Source organism: Cucurbita pepo, chromosome LG02, assembly GCF_002806865.2.
Source record: "Cucurbita pepo subsp. pepo cultivar mu-cu-16 chromosome LG02, ASM280686v2, whole genome shotgun sequence".
In the NCBI taxonomy this organism is placed as follows: Eukaryota; Viridiplantae; Streptophyta; class Magnoliopsida; order Cucurbitales; family Cucurbitaceae; genus Cucurbita; species Cucurbita pepo.
Window position 1 is genome coordinate 502754 of NC_036639.1, and position 20637 is coordinate 523390.

Sequence of the window (20637 nt, forward strand, 5' to 3'; positions counted from 1 at the left end):
CTTAACATAAATAAACTTAAAGGCAGGTTTGAATATCCATTTCAAGAACTCTTAATCTGCAACTGCAGCAAGGTAGAGGAAGAATTGCACAAGGCAATACAGTACAGTACATACAAGAATTTCAGACATTGTTCAACTTAAGCAAGAACTTGAAAAGAGGGAGAGGCAGAGTTTTCCACAACTTAGAACTGACGCCTGGCTTGCCCAAGTGAGCTCATTTACAGGGTCCCAGGTCCCCCCATTATAGAGAAATGCTAATTATTCACATCTCAGTGCATTTTTATGGCTCACCTTGTAGGATCTTTAATACCAGAATACAGTTAAACGAGAATAAAATCTGAAACTCCAAGCATCAAGAACTCAAGCAAAGCTGGACACAAAACAGTGATGAAACTAGAAACGGATAAATTTTGATCTGATAGAAACATGATAAATTATCAACTCTTGGTTGATGTTTTCTTGCTTGAAGCTTCATATTTGGTCATAACCAAAAATGAACACAACAGACCACACGATGAAGAAAACAATAGACATTCAGACATTCAGCTACCAAACCAAACAGACTCATCCCTGTTCTTGACCTCCATAAATAAGAATATACTTCAATCAAATGCCAAATTCAAGTTCTTTATGAACTTGCTTGAAAAAATATGTTTGCTATGTAAATAAACTAATAGAACAATACCCCCATCATCACAAAACAGACCATACAAGAAATTTGACCATCCAACATTCCAACACAAAGCAATATTTCACTCCACCCTGACATTACCCAACAAAAGAAGGCTAATTTAGGTATCCCAAGCATAATAAATCCTTCCATACAGTCAAAGAATAACATCTGAATCTGATCTTAGTGGGAAGATTTTGAGATGTTTAGCTTTGAGAGCCATAGACCTATCAATAAACATCCAAGTGAACGCTTCAAAAGAAGGAAAGCCAAGAACTCAAATAGTTCACCTGAACCCTTCAGATCATGTGCAATTTCTATATCAAATATGTAAGCATTGGTACACCAGATGAAGCGAATTCAATTATATATCAAAATTTACAGCTTTAACAACATCCGTCCTTTGTATAAAATACGTGTAAAGGCAAGCAAAATTAAGCATTAGTACCTTCAACTTGCTTCCTTCTACTTCAACAATATAGCTTCATCTCGTTCCAGTTTCCACAGACATTTCTCAGAGACTTGCTTTTTAACTGTTGGACGGGAACACATCCTTGACAGCAGAAGCGGCAGTCAAGTAATTAAGAGTGTTTCTCAATGTCTCCTTCTCCCTTTTCAACCTCGCCGCCGTATCCTCCAATTCGAGCAACGCCTGCTGCTCTCTCGGCGCACCTTCGAAAGTACTTCCGACGAAGAACGAGAAAGGAGTTGGGAATAAATTCCTTCTCAAATCCTGAACCTCTTTCTCCGGCTTCCCACTCAGCCGGTTCGACAATCGAATCACATCCTTCATATACGATTCCACCTCGTTCGCCAAGGCATCCAAATCCTCTTCTCCACTGCCGGACGGGCGGTCCTCGAGCCACGTAACTTCGGCGACGAGGTACGGTTTGGTCCGAACAAGATTAGTAACTCTGAACCGCTCTTGCCCCTTACAGATAAGGAAGAATCGATCGTCAACGAGTCGCTCATGTTTGACAACCTCACCAACGCATCCAACATCCGTCGTTCCAGAAACGGCATCCGTATAAATAACTCCGAATCGAAGATCGGTTTGGAGCAGAGTGTGCATCATCATCCGGTAGCGAAACTCAAAGATCTGCAAAGGAAGAATAGCTCCAGGGAAGAGAACAAGAGGAAGAGGAAATAGCGGAAGCTCGACGACATCATCAGATTTCGGAGAGCCAGTGTGATGCTTTTCCGGGAAAGACGAAGCAGAACACTTGAGCGTATTGAACTTATGGCGGCGGTGGCGCAGGGCTACAGCCGGAGAAAAGAATCTAGGGCTGGAGCTTAAGGTAGAGGAAATGGTATTGGGGTTTAAAATGGGTTTATGGGATAGAGACGAAGAAGAAGAAGAAGAAGAAGAAGAAGAACACGAAGAAGAGGGAATGAGCTGAAGAAGAGCCATTGAATTTGAAGTGCTGCCAGTGCTCAAGTGTTTCAGATAGACAACCAAATGGTTTCCTTGCTTGTACGGATACTCTGTTCTGCGTTCTCTGCCTCACAAAAATCAAAATCCTTCAGAAAATTAAAATATATTACTTAATTTCCATCCCTCCCTTTCGCTCTCCAATGATCCAATCAACAAAAATCTGGTAGTTTTAAGGTGAGGCCAAATCGAATTGAGATTGTGGATAATATAGAGCGAGAGAGAGAGAGAGACTAGAGAGAGAAAATCCTTCAGAAAATGTGGATTCAGATTCTTCCGCATACCCGAAACCCTTCTAATCCGCTCTAACAATACCATTTTATTGGGCCCATTATTGGCTGATAAGCCCATTACCAAGCCCAGTCCTACATATTTGGAGGCCCAATAGATCAAATTTTGCGGCCCATTTTGTTTCTTTCAAAATATTACAATATTACCTATAAGAAAAATAAGAATATTTTTAATAATATATATAGTTGCGTACCGCGTAGTGTAAACCGCAAAAATTCGATGCTCTTCTCTCTTTCCGATTATGCCTTAGTTGTATTTGATCTGTCGAAACGCACTCCCATCGTCGAGCGTTGGAAGGAAATTTGTTCAGATTCTTGAAGATGAGAAAGCGGAGCGCTCGTAGGCTGCCGGATGGTTCGATATGCGCCGCAAATGGGGTTTTGCTGCTTGCACGTTCAATTCCTTGTCTTCTTTTACTACTACTACTACTACTATAAATTGAGACGATCGGGTTTGTATTATTCAATTTCATCATTTGGCAACGATCTTACGAGAGGAAGCTCTTACAACTTGAGATTCTATCTGCTTTTGTTTTTTAAGATCGATAATGGCGGGAAAGGGCGAAGTGATTGCGTGCCATACCGTTGGATCATGGAAGCAGCAGATCCTCAAAGGAAAACAATCCAATAAACTGGTACTGTTTGATCTGAAATCTATTAGTTTCGTGTTGTTCTTCCTCTTCCTTATAAGCGTTTGTCTTCCTCTTTCTAAACAATTTTGATTCTGCAGATTGTTGTGGACTTCACTGCCGCATGGTGCGGTCCGTGCCGTGCCATGGCTCCAGTTTTTGCAGAGTTGGCTAAGAAGATGAGTAATGTCATATTCTTGAAAGTCGATGTTGATGAATTGATGGTAAGTTGATTCAAGCCCTGCCTTGCAAAACTTTGATACTGTTAATTGAGAAATATTGTTTAGACGTAAAACGAAACGAATTCTTTTCTGCAGGCTGTTGCGGCGGAATGGGGAGTGAGTGCACTCCCTTGCTTCATGTTCTTGAAGAATGGGAAGGTGGTGGACAGGTTTGTAGGCGCAAGAAAAGATCAGTTGCAGAAGATTGTATTACAGAATGCCTAATGGAAACTCTACGTTGGGGAGATTCCCTCATCTGTTCTTTGGAATTTCATTGGAAGAGACAAAATTTTGTGCAACTTTTGTGAGTTGCTATTAGTTGATGCTTTTAGTTTGAACAATTTTTTCCTTCTTGTGTTTGATTGTTTTTCAATCAGTTTACTATTACGAGACTATGTAATCAATGAACATCTATTCTTTTGTTGAATAAAAATGAGTTGCTGAATACATCATCAGCAGTTTCTCTATCTGCTTGTTTCATTGAATCATATCATGCTTGAACAATTCAACTTGCAGCTAGGTTTAAATTTCATCTTACAGATTCAGCTAAGACACTAATGAAGACACTAACTAACGAAATAATTGTAAGAGATTCGTTCTCTTCTCCATCGATGTGGGATGTCACAATCCACCCCCTTTGGAGGCCCCAACGTCCTCGTTGGTAGCCATTCGGTGTCTGGTGATGCCATTTGTAACAATCCAAGCCCACCATTAGCAAATATTGTCCGTTTGGTCAATTATGTATCGCCGTCAGCCTCACGATTTTAAAACATGTCTATTAGAGAGAGATTTCCACACTCTTATAAGATTTCCACACTCTTATAAGAAATGTTTCGTTCTCCTCTCAAACCGATGTGGAATCTCACAATAATAGTCCAAATGAGAGACTCTGAAACGGGAATTCATCACAAGAGAATGGATATGATGACAATTGAGATACTCCTTTATAACTTAAACTCATCCCATTTGATTAATACAAGACCTAGGGAACAGGGATTTTGAGGGAAATGGCTACCACTATATTTCAATAAAACAATGTAATGAGCTCCATCCAACTCATTCACAGGCCTTATGAGTTCCACCAATAATAACTTGCACAAATCTAACATATAAAATATGCAATGCAACATATGATCAATGAAATTTATCTTCAAACCTGTAAGTTAAATCTCCTTGGCTTCACAATATGGAACAGTATGGTGGTAAGGAGCAAGGATGCTGGGAGTGAAAATTTACTTGTGAGTTTTCTTATGAACTGTCTCCGTTGATATCTGCTATGGCACAATCAACTTCAACTAATAATTGTTTCAATTCATTAGGACATGGGTCTCCTCCAAAGTTACCTCTGGTTGCTGACACCAAGCAACTCTCCCGCCCAAGGCATTTCTGCAGAAATATTTCAAACTTGTCACGGTTAGTCTTAAAAATAGCCTTCAAAGCTTCAATCTGATCTTATTTGATAGAAGATGTGAAAGAACCTCCTCTAATATGGCATGAGAATCTGGTGCATGGCAAATTCCCTTTTGGTAACTTCCACAAGTTCCAGAAGGAGTTCCAAAACTTGCAAATTTTATGGCTGATATGACATGCCCTGGATTACATTGCAGGTGTAAAGAATCTGATTCCCCATTGCTTTCAATGATGTAGCTTTCATTTTTAACATGGTGCTCAACTGCCTCCGCACAAGCACCAGTCACAGACCTCCTCAAAAATGATATTTTGGATGCATCACCACCAAGTTCTTCAAACAACACCAATACATTGTTGGTTGGCTTTAACCAGGATCGAGGAACGTGATACCTGGAAGAACATAAGCAAAACGTAAGGAATCAGCTTGTCGAAACCAATGAATCCTCTAATGAGTGATGGTGATGTACGATCTAAACGCGATTTTTTTATTTAGAGTTACCATCGTTGGGTTGGCTGCCCACAACCGTCTTCACATTTGGCAGGTCTGTATGTCCCAGCATAACTACACCTATTGCAGCTACCTTTTGCATAAGCCATCCAATATCTTCCAATACTCTGTCCATTAATCCATGCTTGCCCCTTGCCCATGCTTCTTAAGTCCAACGCTAATGGCTCGTTCCCACCCGGCGCATTGAAACTAGCCTGCAAGTCCCAGCTCAAATTCATCATCTGAGTCACTGATTCAGTTTGCATATTTTTCCACTTTTATGAGGGATTACCTTGTACCAAGTCAATGGTCGCAGACCCTGTGAAGCAAGAGATCCTTTTACCCAATCAACAGATGTAGCTTCGGTTGGAGAGACCAGATTCATTGCCTCTCCTTTTAAGCCTACCTATTGCCAGTAAAGGATATTAGATAGAATCAATTGAATTTGAAGGAAACCATATCCATCCAAATGATATAGATTTCAGTCTTTTTACCTGGTAGTTCCATTTCTGCCAAGTCAAATCTCTCTTTCCCCCATTAAGCCCACTAATCGAAATTGGACCGAGGATACCCGTTTGCCATGTCTCATAATGAAACCCGACATTCTAACAACAAAAATGAAAATCAGTAACCAGTTATCATATTAAATCAGAACACTATGGGTTTTTTTTTTTTTTTTTGATAGGATCAGTCCAGTATGGTTAAAAATCTAATCTCCTATGCACACCTAAGACAATAGTTATCGCAAAGACAAGTACTTTCTACGTAGATTGTAACAGTCTAAGCCATCGCTAGCAGATATTATCCGTTTTAGTCCGTTACGTATCGTCGTCTGCCTCACGGATTTAAGACGCGTATGCTAGTGAGAGGTTTCCACACCCTTCTAAGGAATGTTTTGTTCCCCTCTCCAACCGAGGTGGGATCTAACAATCCACCCCTTTGGAGGCTCAGTGTCTTCGCTGGCACACTGCCCGGTCTCTGGCTCTAATACCATTTGTAACAGCTCAGCTTGTTGCGTATTGCTATCAGCCTCACGATTTTAAAACGCGTTTACTAGTGAGAGGTTTCCATACCCTTCTAAATAATGTTTGATCTAACAGAGATGCTTGCTTTAAAAACTTAAAAGTGGATTTAGGGGGAGGGAGTTTACCGGTAAGCCGACTGCTACGCTTAGTAGAGCAATTTTATTCATTCCAGCGCGTAAGTTGATAGGACCCGTAAATGTAAGTTCTCGATGCTCCATACTTCCAAAAGCCGAACCTGTATTTATGTGTTACAATTCAACTTCTCTGAACTGTAATTTAGTTGGAATTTGCAAGTGAAAGGTGTGCTACTTCTAAAATTGAAGACCAAAATCTGAAGGGTTGAAGGCTGACCTGAAAACTGTCCATTGATAAAAACATGGAGAGCAGGGCCAGCTGATTTCACAAATAAAGTGGGCTTTTGTCCTCCTCGAAGAAATGCTTCTGATGAACTGATGCCAACACTGAATAAAATGCAAAAGGATATCATAAAATAATCTAAATGAACAAGTTTTCTATATGTGTTTCCTTCTAAGGACAATCACAAGCACTTCATTCTATACAATGTTATATATAATATTATAAACAAAATAGCTGAAAACACCACATAATTCCAGGCTCACCTTGTCGTGTACCAAAGATAGTCACTGGTATCTCTTGTGACATTTATCTGCTCCAAGAGTCCAGAAAACGTCATTCTTGAACTGCCTCCTAGAGAAAATGTGTCTTCATTATAGGTTTCCCATGACAACTTGGAAACTGTTGGCAACATTTGAGTGCGTGCAATATGAACTCCGACCTTGATGAGCATAGAACCATCTTAATTCTTAAAACATAGGGGAGGAAAATGGACACGAAAACATGTCCTAAAGTCCAAGATGATTTCAAACGATGAACTATATAATCTATACCGTTGCTGTGTTGAACACAACACGCTTACAGTCCGGAAGGATGCTTATCGACCAAGGAGGCAAAACATAACGCATCTTGTTGAACACCACTGTAGCTGCAGAATTTGAATGGAAATTTGAAAGAAAAGCAGCACACCTTCCATGTCCCGAAGTGAAAACGTGAGCCTGTGGAATTACCACAGTTGAGCTCAGAAACATCATTACAATTTATGAAGAAAATCATTGAATAAACAAAAAGGCCAACCTGCTCATAGGCTCCTAGAGAGGTAACAGTAGGATCTGAAGAAACTAAAGCAGGCTCACATAACTTAATGGCCCTATGGAGGTTCTTCAGATGGCCATATTTTGGTTCCCTGATCATACCTAAAAGTAATTAAGTAGTTAGCTTTGTCTTCCAGTAACAGAAATAGAACTGCAGTTTATTTGTCTGCAATTTTTTGTGAGACACATTGGAATCCAACATATTCGCTAAATAGTCTCTCAATAACTCGAAAGACATTTTAATGAAATGTTTTGTGTTCTCACCATATTCATCGAGTGGAGCATCATAGTCATAACTAGTTGTAATGAATGGGCCTCCAGCAGTGCGTCCAAAGTTGGTTCCTCCATGGTACTTTCATTCATCACAAACAAACAAAGTGGATTTAGTTTTATGTCAGGCATTCCAAGTCCTAAAAGCAGCGGATTGAGTTACACAAGCCAACCAACCATATAGTAGTTGAAAAGTGAGCCACCCTTTAGTATGAATCGAGCCACTGCAAATGCCAAATCTTCGACAGGTCGACGATAAACAGGACCGCCAAACTCTGTAAACCTTTCATTACAGGGTATGTTGTTAAGATAGAAGGATTATAATAGTAATTCCATTGGTATGTTAGATATGTACCAGCCAGTCCAAGCCTCTGTCCATAATGTAGGCTTGTAAGGCTTATTAGGCGAGAAGTAATCACAATAAAAGCCATTGCACGAATTTATCTGTCACCGAAAAATGGAGAATATGTACTCAGAATTTTCCAGTGAGGTTTATAGACAAATTTCTGCGCCAGTAAACACAAAAGAGATGGCTTACCACAGGATCAGGAGCATCATCTTGCTTGCACATCACCCAAGGCACTCCTGTATTCAGTCCAACAGCCATCTTTGCCGCCCAATTAGTGTATGCATGACCAGCAGCTCCCAGGGCTCTACCTTGCGGCCCATACTCGTTTTCAATCTAAGAAAACAAAATTCAAATAAGTTCTTTTCTCAAACAACTTTATCCAACAAGTTTACACTCACTTATAAACAATATCCATATCATTGATTATAATCTCCCAAGCTTCTCGACCTTACCTGGGAAAGGATAATGGGGCCACCTTGGGAAGCAAATAGCTTTTCATTCTTCATCATTTGTACAATTTTCTGGGTGAACCCTTGCATTGCCATCTGGAGAGCAAGAAACCAGAAAAACTACTGACTGTAAACTTCCTTAGCTGCTAGTGAAAGTCCCAAGTAATTTCTATGAACAGAGTTCTAAGAAGTGGAGAAAAATTAACCTTGAAAGGCTTATTATCAGTTCTAAAGCTGATTCCAGGGACAAATTTTAACCATACGGGAAATCCACTGTGCAATAAAATACGGAATGAAAATAGTCAAGTGTAATCAATAATGAACACTATGTCAGAGTCTCATTTACCGCGAAGAGAAATAGCAGAGAGAAAGAAAATAAGATTGCTTCTGATTTAAATCATTTACTCCAAAAACTGACAATTAACGAGTAAGGGAGAAAGTTTTGGGTACCCAAAATTCCACTCTGCACAAACATAAGGTCCAATGCGAAGATGAACATAAAGACCCACTCTCTGCACTGTCTTTATGAACCGTACCAGATCGTATCTCCCCTCAAAATCATACTGAGACAAGTGAAAGCGAACAAATTAAGCTCAAATCATACCAAAATTTCAATTCATAAATGATTTCTAAGATAGTACATTGCCAGGAGAAGGTTCGTGAACATTCCAGAAGACATAAGTATCGATTACATCCAATCCCCCATCCTTCGCCTTCTGAATAAGATCCTCCCACATCTAAACACAGAAGCAAATGTGAGTAAAACTCTCAAACGATTGCACGATAAATTCAACAATATAAGAACTACATACTTCAGGAGTGCTTCTAGGGTAGTGAATGGAGCCAGAAATGAGAATTCGCCGTTGGCCATTGATGAGAATAGCCTTCCTATCATAAGTCACACTACAATGTGTGGATCGAAAACCACCAAATGCAGCTATGAAAATGAAGAACAGCAACCTGGAAACCGAGAAAGCTTCCATGAGCTTGATTTTCTCTTCAACCTCCAAGCTCTGTAGAAGCTGAATCGGAATATTGATCTTTACTCCACTGGTTTAATGTAGCTACTAATTGAAATCCACAAAAAGGAGAAGATTCAATAATTGAGCTGCGAGCGTAAGCCTGAAGTGATCGTTCCACCAAATAATCAGACTAGCAATTCACAACCACACCTATGAACTGAAAATAGCTTTGGCTATCGCTATGGTGTGAATATAAATGAAAATGATGAGCAGTAGCAATGTAGCATTATCGGTTTCATCATCTCATCTGAGCCTTTTTCCAGATTAAATTAAAAAAAAAAACAGCTTAATTTTGTTTAATTAGATTAAGCAACTGTTAATTAAGGCAGATGCTGCCAAACAGAGCTTGAAAGGACTGTTCTTATTTAGTGGAAGATCACTGACAAATCTCACCAAATTCATTATTTAATTTATAAAGGTAAAACCATACTTAATTTAAATGATTAAATGTGGATTAACGTTTTAGTGCATAAACTTATTTTTTTATTTACCATTTTAGTTTGTAATTATTTTCATGCAACCTTATTTTAGTATTTTTGTCTTTAATTTTCATCTCATAATTCAACCAAAATTTTAAATTAATGTTGAATATAACATGTTACCTAATACACATGGCTACATATTATCCAAGCATGTGCCTGTCAAATAAATAGCCAAATATGTGCCAATTATTATGTTTTTATTAGATAAATGACAACAAAAATAAAAATCAATCAATCATCAGAAATTGAATTAATATTAAATTAAAGATTTAATTAAAAAATATAAGGATGTTAATTTGGTAGTGTCACGTGCAATGGAACAAGGTTCTTCGGTTGCACGTGGTCAGTTCCCCGACCTTTCGCCTTGTCATCCTCCGACTGTCACGCTTGTTGGATAACCCACTCCCAAGTTCTAATCCAGCTGCCTTAAATTTGTTAAATTATTAACTTCCCCTTGTTTCTTTACATGCAAATTAATTACAAAGTTATGAAATTTACGTTTTGCCCCTGCAATTTTTACATTTTACGGTTTTGGAAGCAAATGTCCTTTGTGCCTTGATTTTATTAACTACGTGGCAAGACTGTTATGGACTGTTACGGAAAACGGTTGAATGGCAGGTAATAATAGAAAATAAATAAATAAGAAAATGACAAAAACAAAACATAAAAGACTGCTACGAAAAAAAAGGTGAAATTGACTTGTTCTAATATTATTTTGTATCTATGGTTATAAATATTCAAATTTATAAATTAAATTGGAACTTAATCACCAAAAAATTATTTTAAGTTAATAATGTGATAAATTGTACTTAAGTCTACGTCATTATTATTTGCTTCCAAAATATAATCAGTGATTGATAATTTTAAAAAATAGAAATTAAATGCCACATGATTTCCTTTCCAGGAAGGACCAGCTTGGGCTGTCATCGTCCTCCAGCCTGTGATTTTCTTATTATTGTTTATTTAATGGTGACCAAAGCTTTCATTTGAAAGCAACAGCTTTTCAAAATTCAAATTTCACGAGTTTTGATATGAGTTTATGCTTAGGAATTGACAAAAAAAAAAAAACCCACTAACTTTAGTGTTACTCGAATATCCGAAGGATTATGCACGAAACAATATGTTCGTTTGTCAAAATGACGTCTATTCGAGAATGATTGAAAATGCTTTAAAATGTAATAGGCATGGTGTCAGCTCTCTGTCACCCATGAACCATATAGCTTAAGTAAACTACTATGTGGCATATGCGTGTGTCAAATATTTCGAGACGAGGGTTTGAAACAGGACTATACAGGTGTAAAATTAAAAAAAAAAAAATATATATATATAAAATAATATTTTGAAGCAGACCAATTAATTGTAGGTTGGTGGGCATGTGGCTCATTAATATTTGGAGGCAGGATTATTGAAATTTGAGCAGCGTGGACGTGGGGTCGAACCAGGATTGAGTGAGTTTCTTCGACATTAGTTCTTTGCTTAGAGAGGAAACAAGAAATGTAGGGTGTGGACGCCGTTGTTGCGCCGTTTGTTTCTTCAGATGTGTTGGTGTGACTGCGAGCTTCGCTAGATTTCCGTTTCGTTTACGTCCTCGAAAATGAAAAATAAAAGATGGATCCCTTTTCATTTGGGGCAGATTGTTTTGATTCTCCGAGGAAGACAGGTTGCCATGCCGGACGAAACTGCCACTTTGTTTCTTAGATACCAGGGTATACATGGTCTTCACTCACATTTATTTATTTATTTATTTATTTATTTATTTTATTGTCTAATGTTAACTTTTTAAAACAAATTTTATTTATCTGTGATTCATAATTATTATTACCATACACAAATTAATTTATAATTATTAAAAAAAAAAACAAATTTGTCTCAACTTAACTCAACACTTTCATCAAATTAAAAGATAGATACAATTCCTTCTTTAAAATGATAGATCTAATAAAAATGATTAGTTTAACCATAGTAAAAATAAAAAATAATACATCGAAATATATTTAAGCGAACTTCGAGGATCTTAAGTTATCAAGAAAAAATAAAAATAAAAATTTATAAATTGTGATATAATAATATAGAAGTACCGAGATAATAAATATATTAAAATTAATTTTTTTATCCATTCAATTTTGTGAATCTATCCTAAATCATATTTTTCAAATTATAAAACTTATGAAGGATAGACTAAACGGTGTATTTAAAAATAGTTTAATAATAATGTGCTTAAAAATAATATGATATTTTGAGATTTTTTATAAGGGAAATTTAAAATATAAAAAAGTAACTAAATAAAATAATATAAAAGAAACTAAAAATAATAAAGTAAATAAAAGAAACTCAACAAATAATAAAAAGATGAATTTAGAACCTGCTCGTGGAGTAGTTTTATGATAGACGGGCTAAATTTTTAATGTATTTTATAAGTTTTATTTGGTTCAGATCAACTCGAAGTTTTTGTTCTATAGATCTGAAACCGAACCCAAAATACTAATCCAACTAAATGCCTACGATTCGAATTGAATTAGTCGGTTGTGGGGTTAGATGTACATCCTTACTAAACACTTAAATTACAATTTTAATTTTAATTTTTTTTTTTAATGGTCGATATAAAATTAATTTTTATTTCTAAAAAAATTATTAGTATTCATAATTTTGGTGAATTTAGAACAAAATTTGAACTCATGCCAGCTTCGGTGGCATTTTATTTTATTGTTGTCTTTAATTTAAAGATTTGGTAAATTTTTTTAATGAAAACTCCTTTGAAAGCAAACAAGGCGTCAGGATAGATTAAAGGCCCATTTTAATGAACTAACATCCACAGGCGGTCTAAATTAATCGGTATATCTTTCGAAAGCGTCGGCCATTCTTTCCCGCCACACGGCGGACCGGGGGAAGAGTTTTTCCTCATGCGACTATATTGGCCCAACGCGGAAGTGCTTTTCAACGGAGCCTACCGCTGTGTCTCTGATAATCTCCCTCTCCATGGATCTTTTGTAAAGCCTAATCAGGAAGTAGGAGGAACCGAAGAAATTGATGAGCTTATCGATGGTATCTCGAGCAGTGAACCAGAGCCTAAATCGTAGTTATGGTGTAGGGTTAATAAGAAAGAAGGTACAAGAAGATGGGGACAGCCTTGAGAGCGTGTTTAAGCTGCGAAATGGAAGGGAGGTATGATTCTTTAAGCCTTCCTTTCCTCCTCTGAACAGTACTGTTATTGTTATTCTTCTTGTTCTCTTCGACTGTAGAATCAATTAGGATACCAAGATTCTTACGCCCCATATTTCGATGTTTTTCTTTCATCTATGCTTCTTCTTCCGACTGCCCTACATGATTTAGGACGTAAAATAGGATGCATCGTACTTTTGATGTTTGGAATCTGGATAGTTTAGCTAAACAATCAGAGCATCTTTCTATTTCAGCTTCTATTGGTTGGAATCAAACTTATGCTAGAAAATCCTTTTGAGCCTTTACATTCCTAATGTTTCAATATCCGGAGCTTTCCGTTTCTAGTCTGTAATTATTAGTGAATGTATCTTAAATTTTCACATAGGACTTATATGTGTTCCAGCCAACTTTCTCATGATAAGGATATTCTGGTTATGTATGATATGCAACTTTCTCATGATAAGGATATTCTGGTTATGTATGATATGCTATGTGTTAAGAATGAGATAGAAAATATAATTGGGAAGGTGTGTATTATCATTGATATTGATATCCTTTAAATAGGATACAAAAAGTACAAATGAGAAAAATATAAAATAATTAAATACTGAGAATAAAATAAAATATAGTCTAAATCAAATCATAAATGGAAGAATATTAAGATATAATATCTAAGATATATTCCATAAATAATATATCTCAACACTATGTTCAGAAGGTTATTCTTTGGCTTATTTGTTTAAATTAAGTTTGAATTTGTTTAAATTAAGTTTGAATTGAAATTCATATCCTTCGCTGGATTGGTGTTCTCCCGAAGGAATTAGAGTCCGTCTGGATGCATCGAAAACAGTACAGAAGCTGACGCTTGCTGTTCCTATACCAGTAGTTTCTTTGGTAAGCAAATTCATGTGAGCATGAACTTTCATTACTTTCTACTTTTGTGTATGTGAGGGTAGTTCTTGTTGCCAACATATTAGTGCCTTCAATGATGTTTTAGGATGGGTACACAAATGCTGGGAAGAGTACGCTCTTGAATCAGTTGGCTGGAGTGGAAGTCCTTGCAGAGGATTGATTGTTTGCAACCACCTTTAATCCAGCTGCAAGAAGGGTTCAGGTACTTTTAGCTAGACTTAATCTTGCAGCGTTATCATGTTCATGAATCATCCTTGGCACTAGAGTAATACAATGGTATGATATTTTCCACTTTGAGCATAAGCTTTTGTGGCTTTATTTTTTGTTTTCCCAAAAGGTCTCATACCAATGGAGATGTATTTTTTACTTTAAACTTATGATCAACCCCTTAATTAACCGAGGTGGGACTCCTCTCCCAACATTCCTCAACAGGAGAAGAGATGGTTTTCCGATCCTCGAAATCATAGGATTTTCTTCTTTTTAAATCTCCTAGAAGATAGACCTTAATAAATTGGTTGAGAGAAACTTGGCTCGTCTTTGAAAGAGTGTCCATAGACTAGTTAAAGAAGTCCGCACGTATTTAGGAGTCCACAATGAGAATTTGAAGGTTCAAAGAAGTTTCTTCTAGAGAATTAAAGCAGAAGTGCATTGAGCAGATTAATTGCTCGCTGTATTTGCCGGCCGTCTGACTAAAGAATACACCAATGAGAGTAAATTAGGTGCTGGACTTTTTCTGGATTTATTGAAGGTGTTAATGTTCATATTCAGCAAATGCTGTTTACTTCTAATCAACATATTAGGTGTTGTTTCCTGATATTGTGATTTATATGTCACAGTTACATGATCTATGAAATAATGGAGCCTTTTTTGACTATATAATAATCTTCTGTCTGGCTTTTATTTTAGACCAACTTGTGATCCTCCTGGAAGTACTGTGGTTTTTAATTCATTTTGTTCACTTTATATGCTTGTTTCACACTCTCCAGATGAAAAATGGAAACGAGTTTCTACTTGCCGATACTGTTGGTTTCATCCAAAAGTTACCAACTATGCTGGTGAGATTTGCAGCCACAAGATAAACATCATATTCATCTAGCATTTCGTTTTGAATCTGTGTAACAACTCAAGCCCACCGCTAGCAGATATTGTTTGCTTTGGATCGTTACGTATCGTCGTCAACCCTATGGTTTTCGAAACGCATTTATTAGGGAGAGGTTTCCACACCCTTATAAGGAATGATTCGTTCCTCACTCCAACTGATGTGAGATCTCACGATCCACCCCCTTTGGGGCCCAACGTCTTCGCTAGCACACCGCATGGTGTCTGGCTTTGATACCATTTGTAACAACCCAAACCCACCGCTAGCAAATATTGTCCGTTTTGGCCGTTACGTATCGCCTTCAGTTTCACGATTTTTAAAATGCGTCTACTGGAGAGAGATTTTCACACCTCTATAAGAAATGTTTCGTTCCTCTCTCCAACCAATACGAGATCTCACAATCTGCCGGTACCATAAATCTCATTTTTTTTTCATTTGTCTTTCTGAAGAGTGTAGTAGTAGTAAAATCCCCAGATAGCTGTATTGTTATTCTGGTTAAGTCCTACAGGTTGCTGCATTCAGAGCAACATTAGAGGAGATATCAGAATTATTATTGCTGGTTCAACTGGTGAACCTCGGGTGATTGGTTAGTCAATTGATGTTTCTGATCACCTTAACCTATTTTCTGATTGGATATTTCATCAATTTCAGCCATCCGCTGGCTGAGCAACAGATAGAGGCTGTGGATAAAGTTCTTTCAGAATTGGATGTGTCGTCGATTCCGAGGTNGGGGGGGGGGGGGGGGGAAATCTTATGGAATACGATCCTTTACCCACCCCCCACCACAAGGAAAATAAAAGGAAAGAGAGAAGACTACTTGAGATTTTTATCTGTGCTTATTATAGATTTCTTTGTCCTTTTGTCATTGGCTATGCTTGTATGGATTTGCTTTACTGGAATCTCTTTGTAGTTTATTCTCTCTCTTTTATTCTTCAGAAGATAGATGGGACAATAAACAGTTCTTTTTTAAAAAAAGAATAAAATTCTCTTAAGTATGTTAAACTAAAAACGGATTTTCAAATGGGTTTCTGTTTTTCTTGTAGCTTAATCTTTTAGCTAATGTTATTCTCTGCCTTTATAGCCATTATGTGGAATAGAGAAAGAGAGATATTGGGAGAGGTTTGGTCCTTAGTTAGGTTCTATACCTCTCTTTGGTGTTGGTGTCTAAAGAGTTTTGTATTTATCCTTAGTTTCTTATTCTTAACGGACTGATGGATGGATCCCCTTCTTGTAGTTTTGTTTGGCATTGTCCCCTTTTGGTTTCATTTGCTCCATGGAAGTTTGGTGTCTAATTTTAAAGAAAATCCTGTAGCTTATGTAAAGGATCCTTGTTTGTAATTCTATGGACAAATTCAAGTTTCTTCTCTAATTCCTATGTGCGTCTAACTACAAATTGTCAAACGGCAGGTTGACAAGGTTAGTGATCCTCAAAATATTAGAGGGGATGTTATTTGTGTACAAGTGAGATCCCACGTAGCATCCTGTATAGAGGTGTGAAAACCTCCCTTTAGCAGACGCGTTTCAAAACTATGAGGCTGACAGCGATACGTGATAGGCCAAAGTGGATAATATCTGCACCAAGTGATGATGGTTTGGACGAATTCTGCAATGGAGTTCGGGGAAAATTGAAGGTGTATTTACTTTGTAGTCTTGAAGATGGTTGTTTCTTCTCTATTCTTTGTTAGCAGCAGGTGGCACTGCTTTTAACCTAAATATGAAGACAAGAAATGAAATAATTGTTTTGAATGGGCAGGACTCAATGGTTTGGGTAGAAGCCTTGATCCAGTTTGACGGAGGCGAGTTCTTGAGCACTGTGTATCAGGTTGAAGTGGTAGAGAAAACTGTAAGTAAATCCTCCATCCTTTCTGATTTCCATTTAGTTTTCTTGTTTTGGAAGATTTTTAAATATCTTGAGAGTGCATTTGGTTGAAGCAATTTGTTGGTGTATTTAAAAAAATGGTGGTAGGAAGAGAAGCTATTTAAAAAATGTGTCAACAAATTGACATCTACTCTTTTTCTTGAGGTCGGTGGTAGGAAGAGCAGCTCAAAGTTTGACAATGTCCTAGATGGTAAGAAATGAAAAATAATGATGTTGGATGACCCATCCGGTAACAGTTCAAGCCCACTGCTAGCAGCTATTATTCGTTTTGGCCCGTTACATATCGTCATTAGCTTCATAGTTTTAAAACGCGTCTGCTAGGGAGAAGTTTTCGTATCCTTATAAAAAATGTTTCGTTTCACTCTCCAACTAATGCAGCTATTTTGTAAGTATAACAGATTGTAAACAGAGAAGCCAAGCAAATAGTGCCATGGCTCCATTCAGAGGCCCAGCCTAATGGGATTACGGGGAAAAAAAAATTACACTACAAATTATTTGGTACTTGGTCAGATTTTTCTGGTAGGTACATATCTTTGGGTCACGCATCATTATCAGGCATCGTTGTCCTGAAGTCACCAGTAAAAAAATGGATTGAGTCGGCGATCTACCCTATGCAGGACCAGAATCTGAGCCATAATTAGAACATTTATATATAGAAACCATTGGGGGGTTGAGTAAATTTTTGGTTCAACCAATATTTGAAGTCATTGTATGGCTCACCATCTCTTTCTCTCTCTCTCATGGCCTAATGAGCCCTCTTTTTGCCGAATAAAGCCATTCATTTATAATGCAAGACTCCACTAAGCTCATAAAGAGTAAAATGACAGAATATGTTACAAATTTTGGAAAGATATTAAACCTCAATCAATACATACTATATGTTAATGGGTTACTTCTTTAGTTGCAAGTTTTGGCATATAAGTCGGTGACATACATTTCTATCTTTAACTGCAGGCTACACAAATTAATGGATCCTAATAAAAATTTCTATTTTAAAAAATGGAGATGTACAACTCTTTGTAGATTTCTACCGATCTTGTGAGATTTTACATTGGTTATTAGTTTAGAACGGACAATATCGATTAGCGGTAAGTTTGAGACGTTTCAAGTAATATTACAGCTAGTCAATAGACGATATGTTAGCGAGGATGCGCTTAAACTATAGAGATATATTTGCATCTCACAAAAAGTATGATTGTTTATCCTTTCATTTTTCATTTACTTTATTGATTCGAGGATGAATTATTATTTCTAGATTTCATCAAATTTATTTGCAATACTTCTGGTTAATTATAATTATTATTGTACTATTATTTCAATAATCTACCATTAACGAATGATGTTATACCATAAAAAAGAAGATTGATTTGATTTGATGTGAATAAAATAAATATTAAGAGGGAGACAGACACAAATTAATGTTTGTGGAAATGAGAAGTGATGGTCATAGAAGAACGTGGAAATATGCGAATCAGATAGGACAAACCTTAATGTTTCAAATATTTATTTAAGGTTTTGTTTGTGTTTGGTTACTGCGGCCATGTGAGACGTAAGGTTAGTTCATGGATTTCCCATTATAATACTCTTCTTAATAGTGCTTTTGCTTTACGTAGAGTGTACTTTAATCCCATTATTATCATTATTTTTATTACTACCGCGTTAGTGAGTACTCACAAGATAAGAAAATATTTTTATAAATATGTAGAAATCTAGATTTTAAAATCGGGAGGAAAAATCCATAAAAAAAAAAAAAAAAAATACAATCTCTATTAGGAGTGAGTTTAGATTATTACAGATGATATCAAAACTAGTGACCTACAGATGCGTTTTAAAAATCATGAAGCTACATATAACGGGCTAAAGTTGACAACATTTATAAACTTTTTCCATTTTATTATATAAAAAAAGATCATAAAATAATTTGTTTACCCTAGAATAGAATCAAAAGATCTCGTTGCTAGTAAAAAAAAATATATTATAATGTCTTTCCTATTTTTCACTGATTTATAGAGATTATATTAATTTCAGTATAGTTCAAAGTTTAGAAATTGACAACGAAGTTAGAAGTTCGAGTATTTTCATCCGTTGTTGTTGAACTAAAAAAAAATTATAATAGAACTTTATTCATTCTCTTGACAACTTGTCTCTCGAGCATTGCCTAGTGAACAAACCGTGTATTACATCTATAAATAAAAACAATATTTTTTTTTTTATTAATTCCCTAGTGAAAACCCTTTTTTTTCTCGAGTTCTCCGAATGAAAACCTCAAGTCCAAATACATCGAACCATTGCAATATTTAATGTATTTGTCTAGAGTACGTAGTTGAATATAATCAAATATTATAAAAGTAAATGTCTTTATAAATTCTTCTGACTCGTTTTTTAAAATTAATATAATTTTTTTATTATAATTTTATAAGTATTGGTTATGATAAGAGTATTTGCGAATAAAGTGACTGACCGAAAGACACAAAGCTTCGTTCTCTTATCTTCATCTTATTATTTTAATCCTATCTTAATTAAGATTAGGTGAAGTGGCAAATCTCCCTAATTAAATCAAACCCATCTAAAATATTATAAAATTCAAAAGAAATGATAGGAATAAAATAATACTATTTTCCATGCCGTAAGGAAAAGTAGAGAAAAAGAAAAGAAAAAAGAAAAAGGAAATATTTATTATATTATATGATGAATATTATAATAACAAAGGAGGAGGAGGAGGAGGAGGAGGAGGAGGAGGGGGGCCTTGAAATGCATCAAAAGCCCCATTACATCATACTGAAAACGACCCATTCCCCAATGGAAACAAAATCCAAGAAACCAGTTTACACTTTTTTTGGTTGCTTTTCCCCAACTTTCAAAATGTGTTCTTCAATCATATTGATTTTCTTCCACCAGCGTCACGATCATATTAATAACAAAACTAATATCTATATATATATATATATATAATTATATTACAATTTTAATTCCTGATTAACCCATCTAATCAACACAGAGAGCAAACGAGATTAGATTAGGATTAAACTAAACCCCTTCCCTAAATCAATGACGAGTTCAGCAGTGAAGCACGTGATGATCAGCAGAAGCCACAATGGGGGGTTGCTGGCTTAGAAATGAGTTGAGGAATGATGGGTTATGATCAAAATCAAAATCAAAATCAAAATCATAATGATAATCGTAATCATCGAAGTTTTGAAGAAAAATATGTTGTTCTTCATCTTTGTCGTTGTTGTTGTTGTTGATGTGAGATAAGATCCGGTTTAGGGAGTCTAATCTATGAGTAAGTTCCAGAATCTGAGCTCTCAAAACAGAGTTTTCAGCTTCAACGTTGAGAAAAAGATGGGTTGTGAGATTAATTCTGGAAATCATTTGGTTTTTATTTTCCCTCAATTGGCCCACCTGCGCCATCAGCCCGTCCAAGTGCTGCTGTTTCCGCATCCTCGACCGCCGCGCCGATTCCCGGTTCGATTGCATTCTCCTTCTTTTTCTCTGGTCCATCAATTGCCTCAGCTCCTCTTCCGAACCAGAGCTCTGGTTCTGAACCCCAATCTGAGATATCGAACCTGAAGAATTCCCACTACAACACCCCATAATATAAATAACTATTATATAATTGATATATAATATATATATATATATATATAGAGAGAGAGAGAGAGAGAGAGAGAGAGGGGGGGGGG

The 20637-nt window shown here is 36.5% G+C and overlaps 4 protein-coding genes and 1 long non-coding RNA gene across 8 annotated transcripts; 2 read left to right on the forward strand and 3 right to left on the reverse strand.

Annotated features, from left to right (window-relative positions):
* Positions 1–111: 111 nt before the first annotated feature.
* On the reverse strand, positions 112–2374 carry LOC111788788 (lon protease 2-like). Its single transcript, XM_023669289.1, has 2 exons — positions 1119–2374; positions 112–897 (listed from the first exon to the last, which is right to left on the reverse strand). Exon 1 carries the CDS (start codon positions 2079–2081, stop codon positions 1200–1202), a length of 882 nt encoding a protein of 293 aa, XP_023525057.1. The 5' UTR covers positions 2082–2374; the 3' UTR covers positions 112–897; positions 1119–1199.
* Positions 2375–2616: 242 nt separating this feature from the next.
* LOC111788925 (thioredoxin H1-like) lies at positions 2617–3709 on the forward strand. 2 transcript variants are annotated; one of them, XM_023669506.1, is made up of 4 exons: positions 2617–2844; positions 2934–3027; positions 3123–3245; positions 3339–3709. In XM_023669506.1, the coding sequence occupies exons 2-4, from the start codon at positions 2941–2943 to the stop codon at positions 3465–3467; spliced, it is 339 nt and encodes a 112-aa protein (XP_023525274.1). In that variant the 5' UTR covers positions 2617–2844; positions 2934–2940; the 3' UTR covers positions 3468–3709. The 2 variants fall into 2 exon arrangements, with proteins under 2 accessions (XP_023525274.1, XP_023525273.1); XM_023669505.1 differs by lacking the exon at positions 2617–2844 and having other exon boundaries at positions 2851–3027.
* A 455-nt stretch (positions 3710–4164) lies between these two features.
* Positions 4165–9706, reverse strand: LOC111788568 (beta-galactosidase 5-like). Its single transcript, XM_023668938.1, has 19 exons — positions 9214–9706; positions 9043–9138; positions 8852–8964; positions 8608–8674; positions 8405–8497; positions 8142–8285; positions 7959–8047; positions 7781–7886; positions 7598–7685; positions 7317–7435; positions 7073–7237; positions 6785–6960; positions 6516–6625; positions 6290–6399; positions 5634–5744; positions 5432–5545; positions 5152–5354; positions 4721–5042; positions 4165–4628 (listed from the first exon to the last, which is right to left on the reverse strand). The coding sequence occupies exons 1-19, from the start codon at positions 9382–9384 to the stop codon at positions 4491–4493; spliced, it is 2535 nt and encodes an 844-aa protein (XP_023524706.1). The 5' UTR covers positions 9385–9706; the 3' UTR covers positions 4165–4490.
* A 2968-nt stretch (positions 9707–12674) lies between these two features.
* Positions 12675–17742, forward strand: LOC111787816. 3 transcript variants are annotated; one of them, XR_002814040.1, is made up of 5 exons: positions 12675–13067; positions 13882–13958; positions 14062–14178; positions 16483–16706; positions 16829–17742. It is a non-coding gene; the product is annotated as an uncharacterized LOC111787816 (long non-coding RNA). The 3 variants fall into 3 exon arrangements; XR_002814041.1 differs by lacking the exon at positions 12675–13067 and adding an exon at positions 14963–15031 and having other exon boundaries at positions 13866–13958; XR_002814039.1 differs by lacking the exon at positions 12675–13067 and having other exon boundaries at positions 13866–13958.
* A 2056-nt stretch (positions 17743–19798) lies between these two features.
* On the reverse strand, positions 19799–20617 carry LOC111787815 (bZIP transcription factor 11-like). Its single transcript, XM_023667872.1, has one exon. The coding sequence runs from the start codon at positions 20546–20548 to the stop codon at positions 20012–20014; it is 537 nt and encodes a 178-aa protein (XP_023523640.1). The 5' UTR covers positions 20549–20617; the 3' UTR covers positions 19799–20011.
* Between the last annotated feature and the right edge of the window lie 20 nt (positions 20618–20637).

Coding starts and splice junctions, on each gene's coding strand:
- LOC111788788 (XM_023669289.1), bottom strand. CDS start 2,081: ATGGCTCTTCTTCAGCTCATTCCCTCTTCTTCGTGTTCTTCTTCTTCT.
- LOC111788925 (XM_023669506.1), top strand. CDS start 2,941: ATGGCGGGAAAGGGCGAAGTGATTGCGTGCCATACCGTTGGATCATGG. Junction 3,028..3,122: donor GAAAACAATCCAATAAACTG/GTACTGTTTGAT, acceptor TTGATTCTGCAG/ATTGTTGTGGACTTCACTGC. Junction 3,246..3,338: donor TCGATGTTGATGAATTGATG/GTAAGTTGATTC, acceptor TCTTTTCTGCAG/GCTGTTGCGGCGGAATGGGG.
- LOC111788568 (XM_023668938.1), bottom strand. CDS start 9,384: ATGGAAGCTTTCTCGGTTTCCAGGTTGCTGTTCTTCATTTTCATAGCT. Junction 7,436..7,597: donor TGCTCCACTCGATGAATATG/GTGAGAACACAA, acceptor AATTACTTTTAG/GTATGATCAGGGAACCAAAA. Junction 5,546..5,633: donor GGCAGAAATGGAACTACCAG/GTAAAAAGACTG, acceptor TACTGGCAATAG/GTAGGCTTAAAAGGAGAGGC.
- LOC111787815 (XM_023667872.1), bottom strand. CDS start 20,548: ATGGGGTGTTGTAGTGGGAATTCTTCAGGTTCGATATCTCAGATTGGG.